Source organism: Phialemonium atrogriseum (genome assembly GCF_030411735.1).
Source record: "Phialemonium atrogriseum strain 8032-3 unplaced genomic scaffold QBC33scaffold_36, whole genome shotgun sequence".
NCBI lineage: Eukaryota > Fungi > Ascomycota > Sordariomycetes > Cephalothecales > Cephalothecaceae > Phialemonium > Phialemonium atrogriseum.
The window spans coordinates 14-27,832 of NW_026848173.1; the positions used below are offsets into that span (position 1 = coordinate 14).

At 57.5% G+C, this 27,819-nt stretch overlaps 7 protein-coding genes across 7 annotated transcripts; 5 read left to right on the forward strand and 2 right to left on the reverse strand.

Annotated features, from left to right (window-relative positions):
• Positions 1-330: 330 nt before the first annotated feature.
• QBC33DRAFT_460418 (uncharacterized protein) lies at positions 331-3,627 on the forward strand (the record flags this gene model as incomplete). Its single annotated transcript, XM_060424987.1, has 1 exon — positions 331-3,627. The coding sequence occupies one exon, from the start codon at positions 331-333 to the stop codon at positions 3,625-3,627; it is 3,297 nt and encodes a 1,098-aa protein (XP_060279088.1).
• A 1,230-nt stretch (positions 3,628-4,857) lies between these two features.
• QBC33DRAFT_581383 (fungal-specific transcription factor) lies at positions 4,858-7,872 on the reverse strand (the record flags this gene model as incomplete). The annotated part of the gene is made up of 3 exons (XM_060431264.1): positions 4,858-7,332; positions 7,461-7,485; positions 7,685-7,872. 3 exons carry the CDS (start codon positions 7,870-7,872, stop codon positions 4,858-4,860), a joined length of 2,688 nt encoding a protein of 895 aa, XP_060279089.1.
• Positions 7,873-9,041: 1,169 nt separating this feature from the next.
• QBC33DRAFT_581384 (uncharacterized protein) lies at positions 9,042-12,402 on the forward strand (the record flags this gene model as incomplete). Its single annotated transcript, XM_060431265.1, has 5 exons — positions 9,042-9,111; positions 9,198-9,231; positions 9,290-9,438; positions 9,499-10,529; positions 11,527-12,402. The coding sequence occupies 5 exons, from the start codon at positions 9,042-9,044 to the stop codon at positions 12,400-12,402; spliced, it is 2,160 nt and encodes a 719-aa protein (XP_060279090.1).
• A 565-nt stretch (positions 12,403-12,967) lies between these two features.
• QBC33DRAFT_252915 (uncharacterized protein) lies at positions 12,968-16,297 on the forward strand. Its single transcript, XM_060423020.1, has 2 exons — positions 12,968-13,386; positions 13,664-16,297. Exons 1-2 carry the CDS (start codon positions 13,207-13,209, stop codon positions 16,001-16,003), a joined length of 2,520 nt encoding a protein of 839 aa, XP_060279091.1. The 5' UTR covers positions 12,968-13,206; the 3' UTR covers positions 16,004-16,297.
• A 195-nt stretch (positions 16,298-16,492) lies between these two features.
• Positions 16,493-18,435, reverse strand: QBC33DRAFT_599397 (chaperonin 10-like protein; the record flags this gene model as incomplete). Its single annotated transcript, XM_060432027.1, has 6 exons — positions 16,493-17,041; positions 17,107-17,585; positions 17,655-17,865; positions 17,926-18,062; positions 18,122-18,217; positions 18,282-18,435. 6 exons carry the CDS (start codon positions 18,433-18,435, stop codon positions 16,763-16,765), a joined length of 1,356 nt encoding a protein of 451 aa, XP_060279092.1. The 3' UTR covers positions 16,493-16,762.
• Positions 18,436-19,833: 1,398 nt separating this feature from the next.
• Positions 19,834-20,679, forward strand: QBC33DRAFT_563291 (uncharacterized protein; the record flags this gene model as incomplete). The annotated part of the gene is made up of 5 exons (XM_060430264.1): positions 19,834-19,959; positions 19,996-20,116; positions 20,176-20,198; positions 20,230-20,418; positions 20,635-20,679. 5 exons carry the CDS (start codon positions 19,834-19,836, stop codon positions 20,677-20,679), a joined length of 504 nt encoding a protein of 167 aa, XP_060279093.1.
• Positions 20,680-25,554: 4,875 nt separating this feature from the next.
• Positions 25,555-27,782, forward strand: QBC33DRAFT_253004 (carotenoid cleavage dioxygenase 1). The gene has a single exon (XM_060423021.1). It carries the CDS (start codon positions 25,881-25,883, stop codon positions 27,663-27,665), a length of 1,785 nt encoding a protein of 594 aa, XP_060279094.1. The 5' UTR covers positions 25,555-25,880; the 3' UTR covers positions 27,666-27,782.
• Positions 27,783-27,819: the final 37 nt, after the last annotated feature.

Consider the following 27,819-nt stretch of genomic DNA (forward strand, 5'->3'; position numbering starts at 1 on the left):
TTCGGGTCGTCCGGATTGGGGCCCCCAATTTTTGCTTTTACTTACCAAAATTGCGCTGGCCCCCACAATTATGCCCCCGCAGCCCCCGCCCCCCCCCCCCCCCCCCCCCTCCCTCGTCGAAAAAAAATCCCCCAATCTTCCCCCATCCGACAGCTTGGACGCAACACCACCAGCAAGCCCACGTGTCTCTCGTCGGTCTCTGGTTTTGATAGAACCCTAGATCAATACAGCTTCAACAAAGGCTTGCGACGTGACTTTGCCCTGCTTATCAGATGATTCGTTCTGCGAACCCGCAGGTCCTCCCGCCTGAAATCTCTATCGACCAACGCAATGACGGGACCGGCACCGGTTGGCGGAGACAGCTGGGTCGACTACATCGACCAGCAGCTCCGTGAGGCCACCGATCTCGAGGCCCGTGTCAATGTGATCGAACAGTTCCGCCGCGCCGTTTCCGCCGAGCCCGGCTGCATCAAAGTATGGATGGCATACTGCGAATACTTCTGGTCGCTCCACTCCGACTGCCAGCCCGGTAGCGACGCCGGATGGTCTCAGGAGGACCAGATGATCGGTCGCGAAACATTCTCCCTCGATGCCGCCCTCAACCTCTGGCAGGAGGGATACGAGGCCGTGCGCTATCGTCTCAACGACAGCCACGAGCTCTGGAACCGTTGGATTTCCCTCGAGATGGAGCTGCTTGCCAAGACCAGGACCGAGCAGGGTGTCCGGCGCATCACCCACCTCTTCAAAGACCGCCTCACTATCCCCCACGCGACCTGGGAGAATACGTCGCAGATGTTCTCGAGCTTCCTCTCCGAATATAACCGCCAGGCGTACGAGGCCGAGATGCTGCAAGTCACCGAAAATGCGAGGGACGCCAAGCGACGTTACGAACCGCGCGACCCTTTCGAGATGAAGCTTGCCGTGGCCACTAGGTCGGGCAATCCCGATGAGCAAAAGACCCTTCTTAGCCAATACCTTGACTGGGAGATGAGGGAGTGCAGGGTGAACCGCGATGATATCGTTAGCTTGGAGATATGCCTCGCTCTATATTCCCGCGCCCTTACCGGCATATACGCCGCTGACGAAACCACATGGATCAACTACATCGTCTTCATTTCTAGCACCCACTCGGAAATCAAGTCCGGCCGGGTCAAGAATCCCAACATGGCCCAGGCCGTTCCTAACATGCTAGACTCTCTGCAGCGCGCCGTGCACCACATTCCCTGGTCCGGGACAGCCTGGGCACGCTATATCCTGAGCGGTGAAGAGGCCGGTCTGTCGTTTTCGGACATGGAGCGAATCAAGCACGCCGCGACCAGCAGCTCCCAGCTTGACAGAGATGGCATGTCGGGCGTCCTCGAGATGTATGCCGCTTGGTGTGGCTACTTGAAACGCACGGCCATGGACACCAACGCCTCCGAGGAAGCAGTCGACCTGGCAGACATAGGGCTCCCCGTCGCCCTGGAAGACGTCCAACATTGGGGTAAGCGTCGATACGGCGACGCTTATCAGGGCGATCCCAATTGCCGTCTCGAGAAGATCTACATCCAATACTTGACCGAGAAGAAGGACTGTCCGGAGGATGCCCGCGTATTGTGGGAGCGCCTGTCACACAATGACCTGTACGCCAATAGCTACGACTTCTGGCTCAGTTATTACTTGTGGGAGATGGTCGTCTTCTCTTCTGCCAAAAGCAAGGCCAGGAGCCCTACACCGTCCATGACCGCGCAGGGGCTGAGAGTCCCCAACCTCGCGACGCAGATATTCATTCGCGCCTTGCGACAGAAAACGCTGGACTGGCCGGAGCGAGTCATGGATGTCTACCTTCAGCACTGTAACGATTACGAGCAGACAGACACTCTGCGACAGGCCCTCGACACCGTCTACAAGACAAAGAGGATCGTCAATAAACGGCGGGAGAGAGAGGCCGCCGCAGCCCAGGCTGCCTATGCGGCAGTCCCAACCCATCCGGGGCAGCAAGCTCAGAGTCAGACCATGACGGATGGTAGTCAAGGATCACCCAGCGGCGGGAAGCGGAAACGAGAGGGGAGCCTTGCGGAAGAAGGCGAGAACGCAAACAAGCGGGCCAGGAGTGACATGGTCAACGGAACGGAGCTTCCCATGGATGATCAGGAGCAGCAGACGCTGAAGCGCGATCGGGAGAACACGTCCGTCTTCGTCAGCAACCTACCTGCCGAGGCTACACAGACGAAGGTGAGACAATACTTCCGCGAGTATGGCCACATCAACAACATTAGCTTCGTAAAGAACGACCGAGACATAGTTGCGCTCGTCGAATTTCGCTCGCCCGAGGAAGCACAGTCCGCCCTGCTTCGAGACGGCAAGTATTTTGGCCAGCAGCAGATCACCGTGAGAGCTGCCACTGGATGCACCCTCTTCGTGACCAACTACCCTCCCGAGGCCGATGAGCGCTACATCCGCGGCTTGTTCAACGGTTGCGGCGAGGTCTTCAGCGTGCGATTTCCGAGCCTCAAGTACAACACCAAGCGCCGCTTCTGCTACGTCACCTTCTACAACTCCGAGGTAGCAGCCGAGGCTACGAAGCTCAACGGCAAAGTCCTAGACAGCAAATTCAAGCTTCTAGCGAAGTACTCGGATCCCCAAGGAAAGCAACAGCGATCGGGAGCGCAGGCCGAAGGACGAGAGATTCACGTGTTGAACCTGGCCCCGGACACAAAGGAGGAAGAGCTGGAAACCGTGTTTGCCAAGCACGGCACCGTCAAGAGCGCTCGCATTATTCGCAACATGGCCGGTCAGTCCCACGGCTCTGCCTTCGTGGCCATGGAGACCAAGGAGCAGGCCCAGGAGGCCATCAAAGAACTTGACAAGATAGCCTTCCGGGGCCGGGTCCTCACCATCGAACTGTCGAAGCCGAAGAACTTCAAGACTACCGCGACCAGCCGAGGAACCCCGGGCCCCTCGATGAGCCCTTCCCCCGCGCCCAGTGGGCCCGACGCCGAGGGCGACGAGTCGATGCAGGATGGCGCGTCCGGGTCGACCCAGGGCCGACAGTCTCGCCCCGCCGAGATCGCCGCGCGCACCATCGCCGTCCTAGGGATCCCGGACACGGTGAACGACGCCCGCGTCCGCGCCGTGCTCGAGCCCATTGGCGAGATCGTCAAGCTCGTCCTCCATGCCACCCACGGCGGTGCGGTGGTGGAATTCGCCGACGTCGCCACGGCCGGGAAGGCAGCCCTCGCCATCGAGGGCACCGAGATCGAGCCCGGCAAGAAGCTTCGCGTCGGCTCCGTCGCCGACATGTTCAAGGCGAAGGCCGAGACGAGGATCGACCGCATCGACCATCCCGCGCCCTCGGGGACCAAGGGCAGCGGCGGATCCGGGAGGCCCGCGAGCGCCCTGATGCCGCCGCCGCCCACCGTGCGCCGACCACCCGTCCTCGGCGGCCGCGGCGGCCGCGGCGGGAAGCGCGGCTTGGGCTTCACCGGGAGCGCCGCGAAGAAGACGACCGAAGCCCCCGCGACCAACCGCGGAGTGGCAGCAAAGGCTAACGGCGCCGCGCCGGCGGCGGCGAAGAGCAACGCTGACTTCAAGGCCCTGTTTCTGGGGGGTGGCGGACGCAAAGGCCAGGGTGGCACCGAGGGTTGATGTCGGGTGCGTGTTGAGGGCAAGGGATAGGTATGGCAAGGAAGGAGAAAATTAATCAGGGGCGAGAGAACGAAGCATACATGTTTGCATGCATAAGGGAACAACAGCAGGCCAAAGGGGAAAAGCTGGAGGTTTTAAAGTTAAAGCATCTCCTGCGCTGGGAACCAAGGGTTATCGGACAACCAAGGTAGGGTTGTTTTTTTTTCCAGAGGGGGACTTGTATGATACCTGTGATCATTTCTTTCCCCTTTTTTCTTCAGAACTGCCGGCTGGGCATTCATCTCTTACATGGTGCCTGAGCCGTGTCTTTCTACATTTATTTTACAACTTGTCTTGTCTTTTTTTTGAGGGGACTCATAAAGTCATCGCTATCCAAAATACCCACCTTTCTTCACCAGAATCACCATTGCCCATTTCTCTCGGAATGACGACTGTTCCCCAGTCTCAGGGTTCTGCGCCCGAGCTGTCGAGACGGAACTTCCGATTCGGAGTGTGATGCCGCGCTTTTATCCTCGACAGCGATGAGCCCCCTGAGCCCCCGGCTCCCCAGTGTGGCCCAGCACCACCTTGACCTTTGTGTAGGTAGGTTGGTAGCAATGTCAGCTAGATTCGCGCAACAGACCGTTGGTCCGTTAAGCCAACCTGGTATGGCATGAATGTGTGACTCAACCGGAGAAGTAGTTAAAACGTCCTCGAGGCGCGGAGTGTCTGTCACAAGCAGTCGTGGCTCTTCTTTCTCTTTCCCTCCCATCTGTCTTCAACTCTCTCTTCGAATCAATATCCATGCCATTGATTCACGCCTTCCCCGAGAAAAGCAAGCCTCGCATCCATCCGCAAGGCTCGCGCCGTGGCGAGATGGTATATCACTATTTTGATGAACAGACATGCCATGCCATGTTAGGCAGGCCATTTCCCCCCTTCATCCGCGCGTGAAATCGTGAACCCTGGATACCAGGACATCCCATATATCCAAGAACAGCGTGACATGATATCGTCCCAAGAAATATAAGCCCCGAGCCCTGGGATGGAGGGGCCTATGTAGGGGAAACAAAAACAAAAACGCCGTACTTGTAAACCCTCCCCGACCCATTTTGTAGGCAGGTGAGGGCCTCGCAGGCCAGGAATATATACACGCAAGCCTCATTTCCGATGAGGCTACCCAGTATTCCCCTCTTCAACCACTCTCTCCTATTGCAGGTCAAGGAGCGGGGAAGCTTAGACGTGCGGTCTTCAATTCATAAACTTGCCACCCCCGTCATGTTTGAAAAGCCAGTCCCGGTTGGCGTCAACCATAAAGTCAGTGATGTTAAACTCCCCCGAGGCCGCCGCTGTACTGCCACCTCCTCCACCGCCTTCCATCGCCGCGTCCCCCGGCGCCACGGGGTTCCCGTCCACATCGAGCGGCATCTGCAGTGGCAGTGGCAGGCCCGTCGCGCCCAGCGGGACCCGGGGCACATTGAAGAACTCAAAGACGTCGAGGTACTCGAGCTCGTTGGGCGCGGGCGTGCGCGCGGGCGTGATGCTGGGGAAGCGGCCGTGCCACCCGTTCCCTTGCCCGTTGCCGTTGCCGTTGCCTCCGTTGCCGCTGCCGTTGCCGCCAGGGCCGTTTCCGCCGTGGCCGTTGCCGCCGTGGCTGGCGACAGGCAGGTGGCGGGGCTGGCGGCTGATGAGGAAGTCAAGGTCGAAGGCGGTGCGGCGCATGTCGGCGAGGATCCTGACGCTACTGGGCGTGACGCCGTCGCCCTGGCGCTCGCTGTCGCGGTGCTCGTCGAGGACGCGCTGCAGCAGCTTGCAGTAGCGCGCTGCGACGGGCCAGTGGCGGCCCATGGCGTGCAGCGTGTCGACAAGGAAGGCGATCTGCGGCGATAGCTTGTGCTCGACGGTGCTGCCATGCACGAGGAGCAGACGGGCGGCTACCCAGAGCGTGAAGGCGAAGGGCGGGCCTAGCTTCACGAGCAGGCCGTGATTGACGACGAACTCGCTGAGCGCGGCGATATTCTCCACGGCGCCGTGACACTGCTGGCTGGCCGAGTAGCTCGGTGTGAAGATGGGCGACCGCGTGGTCGGGTACGCGGCCGACGAGTGCAGCCGGATGACGGCGGTGTGGTACGTTGCGTGGAGCATGACCCACCCGCAGTTGAGTGTCTTGGCGCATCCTGGCTGGAACAGCTTTGCCATGTTTCCGTACTCGCTAGGCAGGTTGAATTTCCACGAGGTCAGCATCTTGTCGAGCTCCTTGTACCTCATCTGCCATGATTCCACGTCGGAAAGGGCCGAGATATCGACCGGCTTCTTGAGAAACTTATGGATCTTGGAGAGGATCCCGAGGATTTCAATATAGTAGGAGAAGGCGCCGAGATTCTGAGGCTTGTTCACTTCATATTCGGGGGACGCCGGGTTGTTGCTATTCGAATCGTCGGCGCGCATGTCATCCGCACGGAACCAGCGCGTCTCTACCTTCTGGTTCTTTATCCACAAGTCATCGCGGCACGGGAGTGTGCGATCAATCTCCCTGTCGTCAAGCGCGAACTCAAACGCCGTCGAGATGGTCGCGTACCGGTCCAGGAGATATACCATCCAGAAGAGCCGCCTCCGCGACTCCTCCTCGATGAAGTCGCGGGGTTCGGGTAAGATCATGGCGCGCAGGGTGTATATGGAGGTGTAGTTTGGGGAGACGGAGAAAGAGTTGCTCTCGACAGCGAGACCGAGCTGGACAACGGAGCGTGTGATCAAGGCCATGATATTCCATCCTGGCGGGCCGTTGCTACTGCCACAAAGATCCAGAGCGAGAATGACAAGTGCCTGCAAGGCCTTGACTGACGAATTCTCCATGCCATATAGGAGAACACGCTGTTTCGAGACAGTGTGGTAATGGTGTCTTCGCTCGTCCGTGAGCCGGGCATCTGTTGAGAAGCGAAGGGTCGTTGCGACAATTGCATGCAATAATATCTTATCCGTCTCTTCAATTATCGACGGACCAAACAATGAGTCAAGAGTTGTCTTCCGATGCAGGATCGGGCACCACGTGTTGACGTGCTTAAAGTACAGATCCACCAGGGCATAGAGGAGGTCGTACGGAGGGAGGTCTTGGTCCGAAGATATCTGACCATGGCCTTGTGTGACGTTGGCCGTGGGGGACTGGAGTGCTGGGTTCGCGCCAGGACCTGTCCCGTAGTATTCCTGGGCGGCTGGGGTGGGCGCGATGGCTCCCGGTATATTAGGCGGGGAGATACCGCTGACCGCTTGGTAGTTGTCATGGATGCTGTGCGAGGGCGGCGGTTGACCGAAATCGACGCCCTGGGACGTGGTGGGGAAGATCGACGGCTTCTGCAGGAATAAAGCTGTCTCGGCCTGTGGAGTCCGCAGACTATCAGCGGCCGTGCGGGAGAATAACGGCGGAGCGGCCGTGTCCCTGGGAGTCCCGTGGTCGCTTGGAAGACTGGCATTGCTGCCCCTCACGCTTGACGGCGGGTTGTGAGGGACGAAGTGGCCGCTGCCGCCGCTAGCGGGAGACGTGTTTGCCGCGAGGGAGGATTGGAGTATTTCCGAGTGAGTGCGTAGGATCTCCTCGAGCTTGTCGAGCCGGTGTTCTAGCTCGCGGCCATAGCCGGCGCGGAGGCCGGGCTTCTTCCGTTCCTTGTATTCGCAGAGCGCGCCGTTGCGGCTGCACCAGCCGCATGACGGCTGGGCTCGATCGCATTTGACCTAGGGTGCCATCAGTGGGCAAGGACCAAATATAGACTATAGAGGCGCGGTAAGGAGGGCGGCTCCCCCGGGGAGGTGGAAGTTGGGGGCGCGAGCTTGAGACGACGACGGCAAGTTGACAGACTTACTTTTCGCTGCTTGCATAGCTCGCACCTGGGGATGATGATGTCAGCAGAGGCATTCTTCGTACCGTCTAGTCGAGTTAAGGGGGGCGGATCCGCGGTCTCGTCGGCAGACGATGCGGCATGTGGAGATGGAGCCATTGCGACACGGCCCACTGCGGAGGCCACAGATAAGGGCGATGGCGACAATCAAGCATAGATATGATGGCGGGGGAAGCGGCAGGACATACGAGACAGAGATTGGCCGCTTGCGCTTGCCACTGCGCACGCTTTCGTTCTGATCATCGTAGTCGTTCTCGGCATCGTCCCCGCTCAGCGTCTGGAAGCCGCCATCGTCACTCTCGGCGGGCTCGGTATGGGCGAGTGACGAGCGAGGAGAACGCTGTTGGCCGTTCTGACTGTAGTTCTGCTGGTGCATCGCGATGGCACAGGCGGAGCCGGCGGTTAGAGGGTGGATCTATCGCCGGGCTCGGGGCTCTCAGGCTCTAAGGCTCGCGATGCGGAGCTCAATGTCTCTCGACTTCGGTGGAGTTGAGTGGGCCTTGACCGTGTCATTGATAGCCCGTGGGCGGCTCACCTTCTCGGGCGGAGCTCAGGGCCACGAGAGCTGTTGCAGAAATTGCGTAGCCAACCCAAGGGAATGCAGAGGAGAAGACGGGCTCGGGCTAATGACAAGTGGAAGAGTGGGCGCGCATGTGGTGCTTTCTCGGTGCTTTATCCGCGGCAGGGGGACTGAGGTTGCACCCGGGAGGGCCAGGGACCCACCCCATGGGGCATTTTGTTATGTGCGGGGAAGGACCAACCGTCGATCCATTCTGGAAAGCCTCAATTCAGGAACCAACAGTTCTGACCCTGCACGTGGTTTCTGGTGCTGAAGCTTGATGTCGACGGGAGTCTGTTACCCGCACCTGCCTTATGCGTAGAGGAGGCAGGTACAGCACCTTGCCTTTCTGCTCGGGCAACCTTGAGTGAAGAGCGTCTGCCCGCCCCGCCGAGATAGCTCTGCCAGCCCAATGCTGCAGTTGTCTTGTCTGTTGGGAATCCCGTCTCCTCCTACCATGACAGCGGGGATGTTCAAACCCAAGGGCACTTCCGGTACTTGCAAATGGATCCATACGCCCGTCGGATGTGAGTTGCTCACTACCTCCTGTCAAATTCACATCGGTCGCTACTCACTCGGTTGGACCTGGCAGAATTTACCTACGGGTGGGGGGTTACTAGTTGAAGTGATAAGCTTCCATGGACTGGGCCCCTCTGTCGGTGCATCATGGCCCGATGGGCCACCCAGTCTCAATTTATCCCGCCTCTCTAGGAATCTAGAGAACCCCCCAGTGAGGCTGGCAGTTATACCTGATCCAATATTATTGTCTCCTTCTCAACGGTAGGACCGATCAACTAGAGGCTTGCAGCATCAGCATTGGAGCCTCTGACCCGCAGTGGCGTGTACAAAGACCCGAGGCCAGATATATTCCCCTCCAGGCCTGCCACAGCTGCATTCCTTGGTCACCTCCAATTAATTTCCTCTTGTCTCTCTCCCTTCGTTGGTTTACTCCAGCATCGAGCAATTCTTACCAGCCCTGCATCACCATGGCATCTGTCAGGCAGTTTCCCACCATCAAGAGCGTAAGGTCGTTCATAATCGATGGCGTTGGCTCAGGTGTGTGTGTCTCAATGGCTGGGCAATCCCTCCGCTGTTACAGGTGGCAGAACACGAACAGCATGGATGCTGACCTCGGGGAACAGGTGGCGACTACCACAATGTCAAGAGTGGCCATTGGTGTGTATACTCGCTCAGTCCACCTCGGGGTATCATAAGGAGGCTGACGGAGGTTCAGGTTGATCGACTCGCCCATCTCGACTCCTTGTTCACAATGGGAAAAATACCGCCATTCGCGGACAAGCTGGGGCATCAATGTCTTGGGTTCCTTCTTCGTCGAGATTGAGGCATCTGACGGCACAGTCGGTTTTGCTACTGGCTTTGGAGGTACCCGGCGTCGCCTGATTCAACCCCCCTAGGAGGCATCACTGACCCCCAACTGTCCAGGCCCCCCGGCATGCTGGCTCGTTCACCAGCACTTCGAACGGTTCTTGATCGGAGCCGACCCCAGAAATACGAACCACCTCTTCGAGCAGATGTACCGCGCCTCCATGTTCTACGGCCGTAAGGGTCTCGCCACCGCCGTGATCTCCGTCATCGACTTGGCTATCTGGGATCTCCTGGGCAAGGTCCGGAACGAGCCCGTATACAAGCTGATTGGAGGTGCGACCAAGGAGCGGCTGGACTTCTACTGCACTGGCCCTGATCCCCCGGCGGCCAAGGCAATGGGGTTCTGGGGTGCCAAGGTGCCGCTGCCTTACTGCCCCGAGGAGGGGCATGTCGGTCTCAAGAAAAACGTCGAGTTCCTCCGCAAGCACCGCGAGTCTGTCGGACCGGACTTCCCCCTCATGGTGGACTGTTACATGTCACTAAATGTGTCATACACGATCGAGATTGCGAAGCAGTGCGCGGACCTCAACATCAACTGGTGGGAGGAGTGCCTGTCGCCTGATGACACCGACGGGTTCGCCCAGATCAAGCGAGCGCACCCGACGATCAAGTTCACCACGGGCGAGCACGAGTACTCCCGATATGGCTTCCGAAAACTCATCGAGGGCCGCAACCTAGACATTATCCAGCCCGACGTCATGTGGCTCGGAGGCATGACCGAGCTGCTAAAGGTGTCGGCGATGGCGGCAGCATATGATATTCCTGTCGTCCCCCACGCCAGTGGTCCCTACAGTTATCATTTCGTCGTCAGCCAGCCCAACACCCCGTTCCAAGAATACCTGGCCAACTCCCCAGACGGGAAGAGCGTCCTCCCCGTCTTTGGAGACCTCTTCCTGGACGAGCCGATCCCGACTAAGGGCTTCCTCACGACGGCGGACCTGGATAAGCCAGGCTTCGGTCTTACCCTCAACCCGGTCGCTCGAGCAAAACTCATCCCGAGCACATACCTGTTGACACCGCCGCCGATGAATTCCCTGAGTGCGCCTGCAGCTAGCGAACCTGAGAAGGCCTCGGAGGCGCCCGCGAAGGTTGAGTCAGCGGCGGAGACAGTTCCCGAGGCTGTCGCTGTGCCTGCTCCTGGCGTGGAGGCCGAGAAGGTGGATGGGCTGGTCGCTAAGGTGCAAGAGCTCACCACTTCTTAAGGCAATGATGATACAAATGATCCATGAGAGAGGCATGGGACACCGGAGGTGTCTCTAGCGATTACGTTAGTGGCTTAGGCAGCTTGTTTGTTAGATCGTGGCATTACGGGTTTTCCATATTACAGAAAGTCTCTCGCATGGATTTTCACTCAAAACCAGCTCGAGTAAAGTTGGTGGCACATCAACGTTGCTCTGAGATCATGCGGCGGAGGTATTGCAGCGTGGAAGGGGAGGATTCCAGTTACAGATTCTAGCTTAGATATCTTTCGCAATGCACGTATTTTGGTAATCTTCTGGCAGCAGCTCTTCACGCGCATTCTCCCATCAATCGCATCATGGCCGATTAACTAGACCGTCAACTACAGTTCCCAGGCGATCTCTTCCCACAACTCGATTATGAACTAACGGCTACACTGATTTGCTGCGAGAACTACTTCGTATGGATGAATACCAAATACCTTCGACGTGCATGACAGGGCAATAATATTGTCAGCCCCTCACCATGGGAAGCCGATTAAAGGCGGCCTCGCAAATTTCGGGGTAGTTCACCCCGAACTTATCGCGGGGCTCGACACCCCACATCTCGGCATGATTCTCAGCTAGGTACCTAGGGAATAGGTACCTAGTAGGAATTACCACCGTAGGCAAGAGGACGAGACTGGGCGACTGGTGGTGATGCTAGATAGGTACCTAGGTATACATGTACTGTTTACTTGCTGCTATTATATGATGGGATGGGTATAATAATTACACATTAAGATTCCAAAGATCAAGTTCGCGATTCTCGAGACCGCCAACCTACCTACCTACACAGCAATCTCCATCCGTGGCCCTGCCCCACAGTTATCTTTTGCCAGCTTGCTCACCACCTTTATCAATCCAGACTATTCACACCCACGCGCGCATGACGCCAACCATGCCGGTGTCCAACCTCCTAGCCGGCAAGAACGCCATCGTCACGGGCGGCACGACAGGCATCGGGCGGGCCATCACGCTCGCCTTCCTGGGGCAGGGCTGTAACGTGGCGGTCAACCACCTAGGCCTCGAGCGCGACGCCGCGCACCTGGCCAGCCTGGAGGCCGAGGCGGCGGAGCTGCTCGCCGGGAACCCGTCGGCGGGCCGGTTGGCGCACCAGGTGGGCGACGTGCGCGAGCCCGAGGCGGCGGCGCGCCTGGTCGAGCTTGCGACGACTGCGTTCGGGAACAACAACGAGGGCTCCGGCGGCGGCTGCCGCCGGCTGGACGTGTGCGTGTCCAACGCGGGGATCTGCACGTTTGCCGAGTTCCTCGACCTCGACGCGGCGCTGCTGGAGAAGACGGTGCGGACAAACCTCGACGGCGCCTTCTACGTCGTGCAGGCGGCCGCGAGGCACATGGCGCGCGTGAACTCGCCTCCGGGCGGGTCGATCATCGGGGTCAGCTCCATCTCGGCGCTGGTGGGCGGCGCCGGGCAGACGCACTACACGCCGACCAAGGCCGGGGTGCTGAGCCTGATGCAGAGCACGGCGTGCGCGCTGGGGCGGTACAACATCCGGTGCAACGCGCTGCTGCCTGGGACGATCCGCACGCAGCTGAATGAGGAGGACCTGGCTGACGAGGAGAAGCGGAGGTACATGGAGGGGAGGATACCGCTCGGCCGGACGGGCGTGCCCAAGGACCTAGCTGGGCCGGCCGTGTTCCTGGCGTGTGAGGAGCTGAGTGGCTATGTCACTGGTGCGCAGCTGCTGGTCGATGGCGGGCTGTTTGTGAACTTGCAGTGATGCTAGTAGCTGCCTGAGAAGCCTTATCAACTCCCATCCCCAAACCTTGGGGTACTCTTTTTGATGAGAGCTTGGATGAGTCTATGAGTCTAGAGTGTGAGCAGCCTGCCTCGTTCTCTCACTCTTCCATTTCTCTTCTTATCCTCGAAGATAAATAAACAGGTGAATACATCCTTTCCACTGGCTGGTGCTGTGGCGTTGAGGCGCCCGCTTTCGTCATCGACAGGGGTTGTAAATGCCAAGAATAGTCTCCTACTCGTGACGCGACAATGTCCGGTCCCCACCAGCCAACAGTCTGTCGCAGATCGCGCTCGCTCTCTACGCATACATCCAGCCACCCGATTTCACGAGAAATACACGTGTTTGCGGGCGCCCGATGACTCCGTTCAAGCTCTTCCTTCGCCAAAGCTGTGAAACTCCCTTGGGTGAATCCTTATCTCAGGGGAGTAGTAGCAGACCTGCGTTTCGTGCAACCGCGACCCCCCGTCCCCGTCTTTAATTAGACTACTTTACCTTACCCACTAGTCGGACGGACCCGGTTTTGGGAGTGAAGAGAAGACGAAAGCAAACTCTAAACTCGAAGAAACAACATCATTCGATCCGGAATAGACGGGTCTAGATTGGCTACTGCGTCCGTCAACATCTGAGACATTGTCTTTCTTTGTTCAACCTTGACCCACGCCAAGTGCAGCCCTGCCATTGCCTCTTCTACCCTGTACTCAGTCTTCTACAGATCGCGAGCATGCTGGACGCCATCTTCCCGACGACTTCATTTCGGAAAGCGCTTCCTCCCCAGCAATAGGAATGGCCGAATCTTCCACCACGTCTGCCCAAGTCCCCTTGCCGGCACTCGGCCCTCCTTCAGCCCCGCCTGATGCTCTCCGCTGTTGTTGCGGTCAGGCCGATTGCGTCTTCCTGCGATACAACTGCTCCGTTCTTGACAGCGTAGAGAAGGATGTCCACAATGCGGCAAAGGTTGGCCAAGTGAGTATAGCTGCTCGAGCCCTCTTATATATACCTCTCCCTGCCTATCCCTTGGGTCGAATCTGCATCATGTTCTACCACCCCACTTGGGCCGGCCCGGACATTCCAGCGCGTCGAGCCGATCTAGGCTGGCCGACTCGGTATCAAAGTCTATCTCTCTCGCGCGATATTTTGGTGCCGTCCTCTGCTGCTCAACCTCGTCGCCGCCATGGAGCCCATGCAGTCCTCGCAGACGTCGTCCCCAGAACATATGTCGTCGCTAACCTTTGCCCTCCAGGCCCTTCTGGCCCGTCATGAGGCTTACATGGCCTCCGCCCAGCGGGATCGCATGGAGCTCAATGCGCGTATCGTCTTTCTCGAGTCTGAAAACGCCGCTCTCGAGGCCAGAAATGCCAACGTGGTTGACGAGAACCGCGCTCTGCTCGACCAGCTAGAACAACTCAACAGCAGTGTCGCCGATTCGGAAATCAAGGTTCGCAGCCTGGAGGCCGCATTACAGACTGCGCAGCAGTGTGTCCGGCGGTTGGAGGGTGCGACAGACAGGGCCGAAGACATGGAACGGCATATCGCTGTCCTGGAGTCGGAGCAGGCGGCATTGCAAGGCACCCTTTCGCAATCTGAAGAGGAGGTCAGAAGTGCTGTATATCGCTGGAAACAGGCGGAACGGGGAATCGGCGACCTGCAACAGCAGTTAGACCGCTTGGAGAAGGAAGCTAGGGAAGAGCGCGAACGGCATGTCGAGGCCATCGGGCGGATAGAGAGGCAGCGCGCCGTGGAAAAGGACCTCCATACCGCAGCAGGCCGGCTGAAAGGTGCCGCAGCAGCGAGGTCCCTCAACGGCAACAAGGATGGAAGCAGCGTGGTCTCGCACTTCGTCCGAGACCTGCTACAAGACAATGCCAACCTCCAACTTGGAATGGCGGAGCTGCGCGAGATGCTCGCCAACTCGCACGACGAAATCCAGATGTTGCGAGAACACGTCCTCTATCACCAACCGGTCGAAGACGGGGCCAGTTCCTCGTCGACACTCAGGGCAGAGCTGGGCCCACCTGAGCAGGCCGAGGTGCAGAACGTTTCGCAGGAACTGCATGTCCACCACCACTACCATGTCGCGCAGAACACCCAGTCGAAGAAACCCAAGAGGCGGAGGCAAGCACTCACCCCGGCCATCTTCACGCTGCCCAGCATGTCATCGCCATCGACACCGCCTCGCAGTCCATGGCGGTTGAACCGGTCCTGCCCCGCGTCTACCGTTCTGTCCCATTCGGCGAAACCCTCCTCGACTTCGACAATCTCGCTGCCTTCGAATCGATGGTCTCTGTTGTCAGATCAGCCCTCCGATTTTGCCCCGTCGTCTGTCCCTAGCACTCCGCAGTCAAATGTCGGGAACGCCATGTTTGACCACGGAGTTTCTGATATGTCATTGCCGACATCTCCCACCACGAGTGCCGACCCGACATCACCGTGCTTCCGATCTGCGTATGGGAAGCCGGGAGTTCAGTATCCGACTGCGAATTTCCCCATATCCCACGCATTTTCGGATGACACTTCTCCCCTCCACCAGGAAACCGAACAGTCGCAGATATTATCGACATCGCTTCGGGAGTCCGTGACCAACGCACACGAGGAAGAACCTCAGCCGTCGCAAGACTCGAATATATCCTCGACCGAGGATGGTTCCTTCCGCACCGCCCTGGCAACAACGCCAACTGACGATTCGACCATTGTAATTTCTAATGAAGAGACAGCACCCGAGGGAGGTTCGTTTTCCGACGCGACGTCGTCCGAGTCCGAATTCGAGTCCGAGTGTGAGCCTGAGCCTCAGCCTGAGCCTGAGCCCGAGCCCGAGCCCGAGCGTTTTGATCCTGGCGTCGTCCAACTCCCAAAATCGCTTCGTCGCGCCGTTTCACACGAGTCGATAATGTCACTCTCCAACGGACTTGACATCCATACCCTTAGGTCACGCCCCGCACAGCTAGCTTTGAGACCTCTAGTAGCCTCCACTGCAGGCACAGGGTTTAGCCCGGTTACGGCGAAACCCACAATATCCAGGGGCGGCGGCGAGGGGAAGAGGGGCAGTGTGATTCTCCGAGACAACCTAGCTCTCACCAGCCCGGGATTGCTGGTGCCAAGGACTGGAGCAGGTAGCAGGGCCGTGTGGGATAACCCCATCCGCGAAAGCATCCGGCGACCAAGCCCTTCGCCTCGCATTGCTTCGTCGGGCACAAGAGCCCTCGGCAAGCTCGTGTCGTGGAGGCCTTGGGGCGGCGGGGGTAACCTGTCGCAAGCGTCGACCGCCGAGGAACCCGCGTCACCCACCGGGGGCTCCGAACCCCCAAATTCGGGGACTCCGATTCCAAAACCTTCCTCGCCCTCCCAAACCCTGTCGCCCCCAGAAGGCACTACTCAGCTGCTACGCAGTCCCAGCCCCTCGAATATGCCATCGTCGTCTCGAGAGCGGGACTTCTTCTCCAGAGCTCCGGGCATCAACCAGCCCGGCGCGATCCCTGGTTTCTACGAGTACTGGGCGGCCCACCAGCGCCGGGGGCCGCCGAGCAAGGTGTGTCCCGACGTTGTGGACACCGAGGCCCTGAGAGATGGCTTGGAGGGCCTGTGAAGCCGCCGGTACATGTGGGCTGATGGCAAAGGGGCCTGCGAGATTGTATCCATGGGTGTGCATCATTGCATTGGGTTGCGTTGGATGTTGATTCCATGTTGACGGTCGTTCATTGCATCAATTTTCCTTTTCATTTTGTTCAATACTTCGTTGTTATTACTTTCAGTTTGCACCAGATTCACAGCGTTTGACTGGGCAGGGGCGTTTCGAAGGTCACTGGTGGTTTCCCCTAGCCATGAGAGCTTCCATGGTATGGGGGTGGGGCGCTTTTGCATTTGGGTGGTTTCGGGTGGTTCAGTTCTTCGTGCTGGGCGGTGGTGGCTTGTCTGCATGGATACCCTTTCCTATCTCTACCTCGCATATACCATGGATATAGCTGCAGGATTGTCATATTTCTAATCGTACCTACGTTCCCTACCAGTCATTCCTTTGCCTCAGATCTTGGAAACTTGACAGATTGTATGGCAGATGTGCTACCGGTTGATGGTACTGTGACGCTGAGTCTTGGCAAGTTCTGGTAACTGATTTCCTACCCACCCCCTCTCTGTTGCGTATTTCTCAAATGGTTTACATCAAGTGGTAGAGGAAATGGAAACTCAGCGCCTTGCACCAGCTCCGATCGCAACTAGCGCCTGTTACTCACACGCCCTGAACCTGATATTTTCATTCCTCGTTTGCTCCCGGTGGAGCATTTCCTTTTGTCGACGCACCCGGCAGCGAGTGATATCTCCCCACTCGGCGAGGACGGGGAGAGAGACATCAGTACTCCGTCAGCTCCGGCGTACCCTGCGCCCTCGGCGCCGAGAACTTGGTCTGCACGAAGATCTTCTGCATCGAGTCATCCTTGACGTCGAACTTCTGGTAGACCGTGTCGAGGTCCTCGAGCCGGACGCGGTGCGAGAGCATCTGCGTCGGGTCCAGCTTGCCGTCCTGGATCATCTTCAGCAGCTCGTCCCAGTACTTGTGCACGGGCGCCTGCCCGTTGCCGATGAGCCGCACGCCGCGCTGCATGAGGGAGCCGATGTTGAAATGGTTGGTCTGGGACACAAGAAACGCGGTCAGTCAGATGCTCCGTATTCGGAAAAAGGTTGATTCCCACTCACATATCCGAGATAGACGCCCGTGATCCCGGCCCTCCCGTAGTTCCTCACCCCCTCGACCATCTCATTAATGATCTCGCTCGTGTCCGTCTCGACGCCTATGCTCATCTCAAGCCAGTGCATCCACCCCTTTGCATACTCCCCCGCGGCGCACTCGATGGCGACGTCCGGCCCGCGCCCCGCGCACAGGTCCTTGAGCCGGCTGACGACCGTCTCCTTGCTCGTGATGCCCGAGCTGAGCTTGCGGAAGTCGACGAGCTCGAGCTTGCCGGCGTGCTCGGCCGGCCAGCGCGACTTGACGAACGACAGCCGCGGCTCCGTGTCGACGAAGATAACCTTGCTGGCGCCCTCGCCCAGCGCGAAGACGCCGGCCATGTGCCCGATGGGGCCCGCGCCGAAGATGGCGACCTGGTCGTCCGGGTAGACGGCTGTGTCCTTGACGGCGTTGTAGGAGGTCGCGAGGACGTCGGAGAGGTAGAGGCCTGGGTGAAGGGTTAGTCGCTAGTACAAAGTGCAAGATTTTGGGGGGGGGTCCAAAGAAGAAAACACACCCTTCTCGTCAGGGACGTCATCCGGGAGCTCGAGCAGGTTGACGTCGCCAAGAGGCACCCTCACGTATTCGGCCTGCCCGCCGGCGAAGCCCCCCGTGAAGTGGGAGTAGCCGAAGAAGCCCGCCGTCCTCGTGCCGTACATGGCCTTCTCTAGGGAGCTCGAGTTGGTCCTCTCACACTGCGAGGATAGCTTCTGGTTGCAGAAGAAGCACTGGATCACAAGCTGTCAGATGTCTGGATGCGCTGAGTGAAGGGGATAGGCTGGGCTCACGTCTCCACAGGCGATCTGGAAGGACGCGACATATCGCTTGCCGACCTGCACCTTTTTTACCGCGGGACCAACGGCAGCCACGACGCCGCAGAACTCGTGCCCGAGGATGTCGCCCTTGTTCAACTCCACGACGACGCCTGCAGACCCAACACCGTCAGCAAACAGTCACTGCGGGAGGGAAGACCAGCATGCCTACCGTGGTACAGGTGTAGGTCGCTGCCGCAGATGGTGCTCCCCGTCACCTTCAGGATGACATCTCCATCCTCGATGATCGTCGGCTTGGGCGTATCGACTTTACCAACCAGAGTCAGTCACCAGACCTCTCTTCTTCAGGGGACACCACGGGGCTGACGAACCAATGGCAACGGACTTCTTCCCCTGCCACACTAGGGCCTTCATCGTGTCGCTCGGGTCGCCGAATTCCTCGTAGTTTGACACGTCCTGTTTGATGAACTCGTCGCCGTGACCGACGGCCTTCTCGGCGGCGTATGTCAGTTGGGACGTTGCCATGATTGTTGGAGGTGCTTGATGTTCGGTTGGTTAAGTTTGGGGACAGCTACGTCGGAGTCAATTGGACGATTAGAAGATAATATGCTTCTATGGCTGCTGGGAGTAGGAGAGAGAGGGTTCATAATGGTGGGTCGATTTGTCGAGTGATATATATGGGGATCCGATTGATGTGCGATTGGTGATTCTCCCATTGCCACGTCCATGGTAAATCGAGAGAGAGATGCTAGATGCATGACGCTCTGTGCCTGTCATCGCCAAATCACACTCGGCTGTTGTTGCGGCGGCTCGATGATCGATGGTCATCCCTGCGCGCCGGAGCAAATGGACGACGTCATCAAGCCCGTCGCCCGGCCTAGTCTACCTTCAGCAACTAGCCCTCGATTCTTCCTCGAAGGTGCGCATGTGTCACGAGATCAGTCAGAGAGCCCAGCTAGCTGCTAATTATGTCACGAATCGGGGATAAAAGGTGCTAGTCGAATTGTTGAGGGCATTGCCAGCAGCATCACGGCGTCACGACATCACCCTGGTGTTACGGCAGAAGTGGAGCCATAAGCAAAGGTATATCAGATAACCGCTGCATTGTACATCAAGTCACGTCCGCTTCTAGAACAATGCCGTTCCCAGTCCCAGGTTACCAACAACCAACAATGCTTAATTATGAGAAGCCGGGACAAGTCAAGTCGAGACGGCAATAGGTACCACCATACTTGGAAACCAAGACAAGACAAGCTTGTGCCAAGTCTCAGCCCTCGGCCTCTCCCGTCTCGCTGCCGGAATCGCGATAGATAGCCGGTGCAGCCCACAATGATCCTTCGTCCCGTCCTGGACCCGGTCGCCTGCGGGCTGCGTGTCATTCAGGCCTTTCGGGGACCAGCCGCAAGTGGTGTGTCTTACGCACGCGCGGGACAGAAACCCGGATTGAGACGAGGGCAGGTTGGTGCATGAGGCAAATCAAAACCTCCAGATTTAGCACAATTCTCCTCTGCAGGTTTGATTTGCCCGTTCTCCAGGTGCCTGATTCGGCTTGCCAAAGCCGTTGTAAAAGGTCTGCGGCCCAATAACGCTGTATCGTCTCCCGCTGGAATGGCACCATGCTCCAGTCTAGGGGGGCACTGTAAGAAATCCTGAAGGATCACGCCCGTCAACTTCGGGAGGTGACCGCGCAGACGGTGAGGGGACAAAAAGGAACAGATAGATTGAGCAGCAACGTACATGGGCCTGGAGGATCGTGACAGCTAGGTAGGTAGGTAGTTAATACAAAGAGACAGTGTCCGTCCGATGTCTCTGGACATAGAGCTTGCTTCAAGACAAGCAATCCCGCCGCCCCTCCTAGATCCTCTTACCTACCAAGCCACTCGCCCACCAGACATCCCTCTCCTTCCCTCCCCTTTCCGCAACATGCAGATCACAACCCTCCTCGCCGCGGCAGCCTGCCTCGCCGCCGGCGTCGAAGCCCGACTAGCCGCGCTGGGGCTCCCGGCCACCATCCGGCCGGGCGACGTCTTCGAGGCCAGGGGCCAGCAGGTGATCTTGCAGCCGCGGCAGCAGGTCGCCGTGTAGGGCATCACCAACGATGCATACGCCGGCGGCACCGGTGGCTACCCGGGCAACATCGGCACCGTGTTCATCGGCCAGACCGACCTCACCGGCGAGTACTCCCCCTCCTCCCCCTTATCTCGGGGTGTGTTGTGTAGGAGAGGAAAAACACTCGCACACATCGCTAACAACCCAAAAAATAAGTGACCTCCCTGCAAGGCTACAACGTGACGATCCCGGACCTGAAGGTACCCGCAGGGTTCACCCCCGGGCCCGGCCACGATCCAGGCCGTCATCCTGCAGTTCAACGGGGTCTTCAACCAGGCGAGCCTGCAGACCTTCTGGTGGGACGTCACCGTCGGCGACGAGACGAGCGAGGGCCGCGTCTACGCCCAGCTTGGGGATGCGAATGCGCGGTTCTGCGGGCTTGAATGGAGAGGGGGGGTGGTATGGGACGCTGCTTCCAAGAAAAAAAAAGAAGGAAAGAAAGAAACAGGGGAGTTGCAGCCGGGGAGTGAAGCTGGCCGCGGAGGGCTGGGAGGGCTTTGAGTTTGATGCTCGCCAGACGGCTTGGATGGGCGCTCCTGTCATTCTGGCTGGAAGGTCCGAGTATGTTGCTGTGGTGATCAGGTTAGCTAATTTTACCATAATCAATCACGACAGTTCGGTAGCTCCCGCCTTGCGTCTCTCATCCTTGCCATGACGTAGATCCTCTGTCTGGCAGATTTGGATACTCTCTTCTCCACGAGCCTAGGCCAGCTGGACTTCGTAATGAAAAAAGGGGGTGCGCGTCATCTGGAGGTAGTGTAATACCAGGGACACGCGAGCACGTCTGAGCAAGCCCAGCTGTGCTCCAGTTCAAAAAATTGATTGATTAAAAATCAAGGCCTCTCGACCCGTTCCAGTCGGCGTGAAGACGCATCCTGATCTAAGGAGGTCCCTGTTAGCTGGAGAGTGTGACGAACATGTGTCAGGGGGATCAAGAGGATGCTGTACCTGATGTGTTTAAATAGAAATCTGGGAATGTGACGTAAGTAGCGTCTGTTGACGAAATCGAGCAGAGGAAGAGGGGAGGGAGGGGAGAGGGTGCGATACATACGAACCCGGGATATCTCCAGTCCTGCATGGCCCGGAGAGGAAGCATGTTGAAAGACCCACGTGCGACAACATCTAACCTCCCGCGTCACTAAGGAAATAGCTGCAGGCCAGGCCCGCCACCCCGCTCCCCTGTGCAGGGTAGCCACCCGACGCGCAGTCCCCGATCTCCACGGTACACAAGAGGCCTTGGGCTAAACGCGTTGCCACTGGTCTTCAAGGCAGGTTCACTATGTGTCAAAACCAGGTTCGTCAGGGTCTCGGGGGCACCTCGTATTCAACAACCGCTGTCGACCAAAGCAGGCTGAGTGACGTCCTCGTGGAGCGGCCGTCATACACTGTCTGAGCGCTGTCGCCTTGGAACCGGCAGGCGGGAGAGGTATCCAGCTTTCTCCGAACCCTCAAGGGGGTGCAGTGAGGCGCCTCCGGAACCAAGGACGTCCAGGGACCGGGACCCGAAATCACCCGCGGGTACGTAGTCCCCCCCGACATGGTCAGGCAACTTGAACCGTAAAGAAGGCTGGCCTAGTGGCTGACCCCTTGTGGAACGAGCCGGCGTTAGATTCCAAGCCCCTCAGTATGATTACGCTTCAGAAGGCCATGCAGGAACTGGAGATAGAAAGGATATGAGCTTGAAAGAGTGTTAGCTTGAGGTTTGGACGCGTAAGGTGGGGTGAAAATAAGAAGGAGCGAGGGAAAGAGAATGTGAGAATGAACTAAAAAATAAGCCAAGTGCGTAGGATTTTGATACGTACCTCTCGGGGCTGAAAGTCGAATTTGAAGTATTCTTGGGAGCTGCCGCTCGGAAGGATCTGAATCTGTGGGATGACCGCAGAGTTAGTGTTGCGCGAAGAACTGCTGTGTGGGGGATGGAAAGGGGGATATATGGAAGTGTCGCCACTCGCGGTTGACGTGGGGGAGAGGGAGGCTGGGGTAGCAAAGGGAAGTAAAGATGGAAAATGAGAGGAGTGGAAGGAGGAGGAGTGGAAGGAGGAGGAGTGGAAGGAGGAGGAGTGGAAGGAGGAGGAGTGGAAGGAGGAGGAGTGGAAGGAGGAGGAGTGGAAGGAGGCAGGGAGTGGTAGGGAGTGTGACAAGGAGAAACAGTATCGAGGAGAGGGAAGTGGGAGAATGGGGCATAAAGACAACAGCTACAAGAGGTGGAGGGAGGAGGGGAAAAGTGAGGCCGAAAATTTGAGACTTGGTGAGAGAGGTAGAAAATAAGTTAGGGGTAAAAAATCAAGAAGGCGGTGGGGGGGGGAAAGGGTAATACTGTACGTCCTCGATCTGAGCCGTTCTTGTACCCTCAGGAAGATCGGGGAGGAAGAGTGTGTGCTTACCTTTCGGGTGATCGGAGGAGGGGTCGAAGTAGGTCGAAGTAGGCTTCTTTTTTCGGGGACGGCATGGTCTTGTCGTGTGCTTCGGAGGTAGGAGTCTGGTGTCAGAAAAAGGGTTAGGATGGATATACGGCTGGGAGAGGGAAGATAGGAGGGAAGTCAGGATTTGATATATTGTGCGGATATTATTTTCTCAGTCAGGCCGGGAAGATAAACTCGTGGCGAGAGGGTAGGATATCTGGGAGAAGCGACGTCAGCTGACGTAAGGACGAGTCCACCGAGTAAACAATGGAAAAGAAGTTTGGGGCGAGGAAGTCGGGGAGCGTATCGACGTGTAAGGTTGAAGATTGTAGACAAGATGGAATCTATATTGGCATTAGGAACAGGATGTGTGGTTACCTCTGGAAGCGTGCCATCCACGCTGTTGCTCATTGCCGGAGCGATGGAAAGGTGGCTTGGTGAAGAAAAAGACGGTTGGGGGTTGGGAGGAAAGGACCAGAGTCCGAGGGAAGTGTGAGGGCTTGGTATTTATATATTTTTGGTGACCCGAAATCTGAGGCAGATCTGGGCACGTACCACAACGTAGGCCTCGAGTGACCCCGTACCTTGACCGAAGATAATGATAGCTATCAGGGTTGAGGAGGCCTTTGTTTACTTACCTATTTTTGGTCTAGCCGTGAGATGTCAGGGTTGAGAGACGTCATCTGCAGTGATCCATTCTGATTAGATATCGTCGATGTTCTCACACACCTGCGTGACCTCCTAACTTTGGCACCGGCCAACTTTGCTACCCGGATGGGATACAACAACAAATCCCCTGGCCATGCATATTATTTGATATTAGGAGAGACAATCAGACCACGTGGTGGACGGACAAAGGCACGCCCAAATCTATAACTGGTCGTGTCTTCGTGACGGTCTGCTTGCGTCAGCCTGATAACTCTAGGTCATTCATGGGCGTCGTAGCTCGGAATGACCTCACCGTCCTGGTATGTGTTTCCGTCCAGACAGGGGCAGTTGACTTTGATGAGTTCGGGCGGAACCTTGCGAAGGAAGATTACCTATGGTTCGTGGCAATCACATAGCACCTACAATCACGGTAAACTCTGCCTAGGAAGACCAAGGATACTTGAACCGACCTTTGAACGTGTGGAAATCCCGATAGAAGCCAAATATCGTCTTTAAGATGACCGGACTGTCTGCCCGCGGGCGGCCTCTACATGATGGTACTGGGCTTCTTGGAAGATGAGAATACATAACCGCGCTCACAATTACTAGTTGTGAATGCTGGCAATATTTCGAGCGATATCATCAGAACGAGAAGATGGTTCAGTAGCCAAGGATATAGACACGGCGGCCTTGAATTTACGGCTGTCCGACTCCAGGCATCTATCGCACAACAGCAAGGGAGTTGTCAGTGAGTGTTTGTCGAATGTGATACTCTTGCTTGATAGATGGAAGAGCATATCGTAGCATGTTCTGAATGGAATGCCATGTATTCACTGTGGACAGCCAGCCAGCTTGAATTTTCCAGCAACCATTCTGCTCATGGTGAAGTCTTGAGCATTCCGAGATAACAACGGGCATGGAAGGCAATTACTACGAGCCTTGGATACCCCTTACCTCATCTGAGATCTTCTTGTTCTACTCTAAAACCCGTTCGCATTCACTATCTCCAAACACTATAAATCTATGACAAACTTCCACGTGGTCGATACTGTCGGGAGCGACAGGATTCGCTTTGAGAAAAATAAATCATGGGCCGGCGTGGAGGCTCTGTCAGAGCGGCTCGTTCTGAGCCACAGGGGAATCATAGGAACATATTTCTCTACATAATCAACCGCAGTATCACGTAGATGAGCCAACCGAAATTTCGCCCAGATGATGGATACTTTGGTGCTCATTTTGCTCATTTTATGTGCACCATAGTTCGGATATGAGGTTGGACCCCCCGAAGCGGGGTCATGTCGGAGTGGGTCTCGGTCCGGTCCGGTACGCACGTAGCAGGCCGGTGGCGTGCGCCAATACTTCCTCTTGCAGAAGCACGGGGCGCCGGCCGAGATGAACCGCTCGGATGTTTTGAGCCGGCGGCTAGACTCTCTGGTCTAGCCCCCTGGAATGACGGAATGCCACTAGGGCAAGTCAAATACGAGACTAGTAGGGAACATGGGGTTTGTGAGGGGGGAGAATATCAGGCGGTAGGCACTCCTCGTCATCTGAATTGGAGTCAGATCAGGAATGTTCATCCAAAGCGAAGACTCGGGAGTTTTGTACATATATGTTGGAAAAGTTGGAAGGTTACATGCAGGTAGCCTCAATACCCTCCATGCCACGTGCCTGAATACCACCGCATCAGTAACGCCTGTGCACTAAGCTTGGAAGGTGCCAGCTCCGTGCTGTCGAATTTAGCGAGAATCCGTCCAGTTACAGGCGGTTTTGTGCCACCCCTGGTTGCGCCTTCAGCCTGATCTAGCGAGTCCGAGTGCGAGATTAGCGTCCGGGCACATGGTTCAGCCCCATGCCGAAGCCGCGAGGGACCCGATTGGAAGATGATGAACGAAGTAGAAATGGAGAGTTGCGTCAGGCAGAACAACCTCAGTCATTTATTTCGGTTCGGTGCTACAACCAGGACAGTTTGCCCGGTGCTAACGAGTCTCCCATCCAGTCGGATAGGCTCGTTGGTGCGTCCAGTTGGCGTGGCAAACTTGGTAACCCACCACCACATTCTCCGTTCCCACGTTCTGGGGCCTGATATGGAAGGGTGGGATCCCCGCATTGGGGAGGCATGGGGGGACAGGAGGCTAGGTAGTTGGCGCCTGGTAGTATAAATAGCCAACTGCATCCCCGAATGGCGGCTATGTCTGGCAAAGTGGTTGTTGTTTTCCCTGAGCGAATTTTGCAGCCCACAACTTCACTAGGCCCTGTCTGTCTCCGGCGCCATCATCACCGGTCATTGGGTCTGCGCAAACCTCGACAATCGGTCAGCCGCCCGGCGCCGTGTGGGGGGTTTGGGGGGTCGAGCAAGCCGAACTCAGATATAGGGACGGGAGTCAGAATTCACTAGTGACTTTGCTTTGGCTCTGAATCCTTCGATGCCAGGGAATTGTTTCGATACTTGGAGCCTCTTCTTTTGTTTATTTCTTAGGTGCCTACAGATGTCCTCTGGACAGCTGGATCTTTGTCTAGTCAGGTTGCCAAACATAGCACCCGCCATCCTTTGTTGTGCAGCTACAAGGTAGCCCCCCCCTACGGGCCCCATACGGCCATACCCCATACTCCTTCACTCTCACCTCACCTTCAATACTGAGTACTTCACGCTAGGGGTGCCCTGTGCCCAGGCCCCAAGTACTTGTTTTCCTTTCTCCCGGCTTCCCTCGACCTCCCCGACCTCCCAGACCTCACCTAAATCATCCTTGTCCACGACTCTCATCATCATTGTTCACATCCCTCAGAACGACAACAATAATCATCGGAGCCAAAATGACCCCCGGTGAGCCAATCCGGCGCACTGCCGATGATGAAAAAGCCGACCTGGAGCAGGCTGTGAAGCACGTCATGACCGAGATGTACCGTGAGTGGCCCAACGACGCAGGATTTGACGGTCTGAAGGAAGAGAAAGGCCCCATTGAGATCAAGGTCCACGGCAGTATCCCTTCCTGGGCTGCGGGATCCCTCTACCGCACCGGTCCCGGCATATTCGAGATCAACGACACTTCCCAGGGGAAATACACGATCTCACATTGGTTTGATGGCCTTGCCCACACCCATCGATTTGATATCATTGCTTCTGGTGATGAGCATGCCACTGTCATGTACTCGTCACGCCGCCAATCTGAGGCCTTGATGCAGCAGATCCAGCAGAGCGGTCGACATGCCGTGTACACCTTTGGACAGCGCAATGACCCCTGCATGGGCTTGTTTTCCAAGTTCATGGCAGCCTTCTATGCCGCAATCCCCAAGCCTGGACGCCCATCCTCCGAGAACGTCTGTGTCACCGTTCAAGTCAGCCCTCCCGGGTTTGGCACTGGTACCAAGGAGGACAAGCCGAATGGGAAATCGCCCGAGCCGGGCCAGAACCTTGGCCACCGCTCTGGCTATCCCGCGTCGGTTTGGTTGGCAACCGACACCTCGAGCTACCGGCAGATTGATCCCATGACTCTGGAACCCATCGGCTTCGCCACGCAGGCCACCTTGCACCCGGATCTGAAGGGTCCGCTCTCCTGCGCCCACGGGCAACGCGACCCCATGACTGGCGACATGTTCAACTTCAACCAGAACTTTGGAAAGGATGCCGTGTACCGCATCTTCCGCGTCAGCGCGGCGACCGGCAAGACTGATATCTTGGCCGTGATCCAGCGGGCCGGACTCAGCCCGTCGTACATCCACAGCTTCTACCTCTCGCCGAGTTTCGCCATTATCTGCATCCCCAGCAGCCACATCGCATGGAACGGGCTGAAGATCGCCTGGGAGCGCAGCGTCCTCGACGCCATCAAGCCATTCGACGAGAACGACAAGTGCAAGTGGTTCGTCATCGACCGCCTCCACGGCCGCGGCGTGGTTGCCGAGTTTGAGACCCCCGCCGGGTTCTTTTTCCACACGGTCAACTCGTTCGAGGAGACCGATGAGCAGGATGAGAAGGATGGCACCGTCAGCCTGTTCTGCGACGTCATCCAGTACGCCACGACCGATGTCCTGCGTGCCCTCTACTACGACACCATCACCCAAAAGAACGGCGCGACGCAGAAGTTCTGGGATAGCGAGCAGCGCGTCCACGACACCAACGCCACCCTGGTCCGTCACAAGGTCCGGGTCCCCGTCAACGTCGCCGGCGGAACCCCCGGGAGCAAGGCTCAGATCCCTCCGCAGCTCAAGCCCGAGACCGTCGTGTCGATCGCGGGCCCTCACTGCGGCGAGCTACCGACCATCAACCCGGCCTTCTCCACCAAGCGCCACCGCTACTGCTACGGCCTGGCCAACCGCGGCCTGAGCACCCTGGTCGATACCATTGCCAAGACGGACATGGACACGGGCGAGGCCCTCTGGTGGAACACCCCAGCCGGCCACACGCCCGGCGAGGCCATCTTCGTGGGGCGCCCGGGAGCCGTCGACGAGGACGACGGCGTGCTGCTGAGCGTCGTGCTCGACGGGGAGGCGGCCACGAGCTACCTCCTCTGCCTGGACGCCCGCACCATGAAGGAGCTGGGCAAGGCTGAGGTCGGGTTTGCCATCGGGTTGGGATTCCACGGAGCCCATGCCCAGGCTTGATTCAAGGGGGTGAAAGGAAAGAGTTTGTTTTCTTGCGGATGGAACCTGGAACGCTTCACGTAGGCATGTAGGCGCATTTAGCAGACCATGCAGGGAGGGGATGGTTGCCTGCCCTATCAATGATCCGATGATCGTGATCGTGACCGTTCCAGGG

Bases quoted from the DNA above. Each gene is read 5' to 3' on its own strand.
- QBC33DRAFT_252915 (XM_060423020.1), top strand. From the start codon at position 13,207: ATGGCCGAATCTTCCACCACGTCTGCCCAAGTCCCCTTGCCGGCACTC. The intron at 13,387-13,663 runs GTGAGTATAGCT...TTTGCCCTCCAG, and splicing joins ATGCGGCAAAGGTTGGCCAA to GCCCTTCTGGCCCGTCATGA.
- QBC33DRAFT_253004 (XM_060423021.1), top strand. From the start codon at position 25,881: ATGACCCCCGGTGAGCCAATCCGGCGCACTGCCGATGATGAAAAAGCC.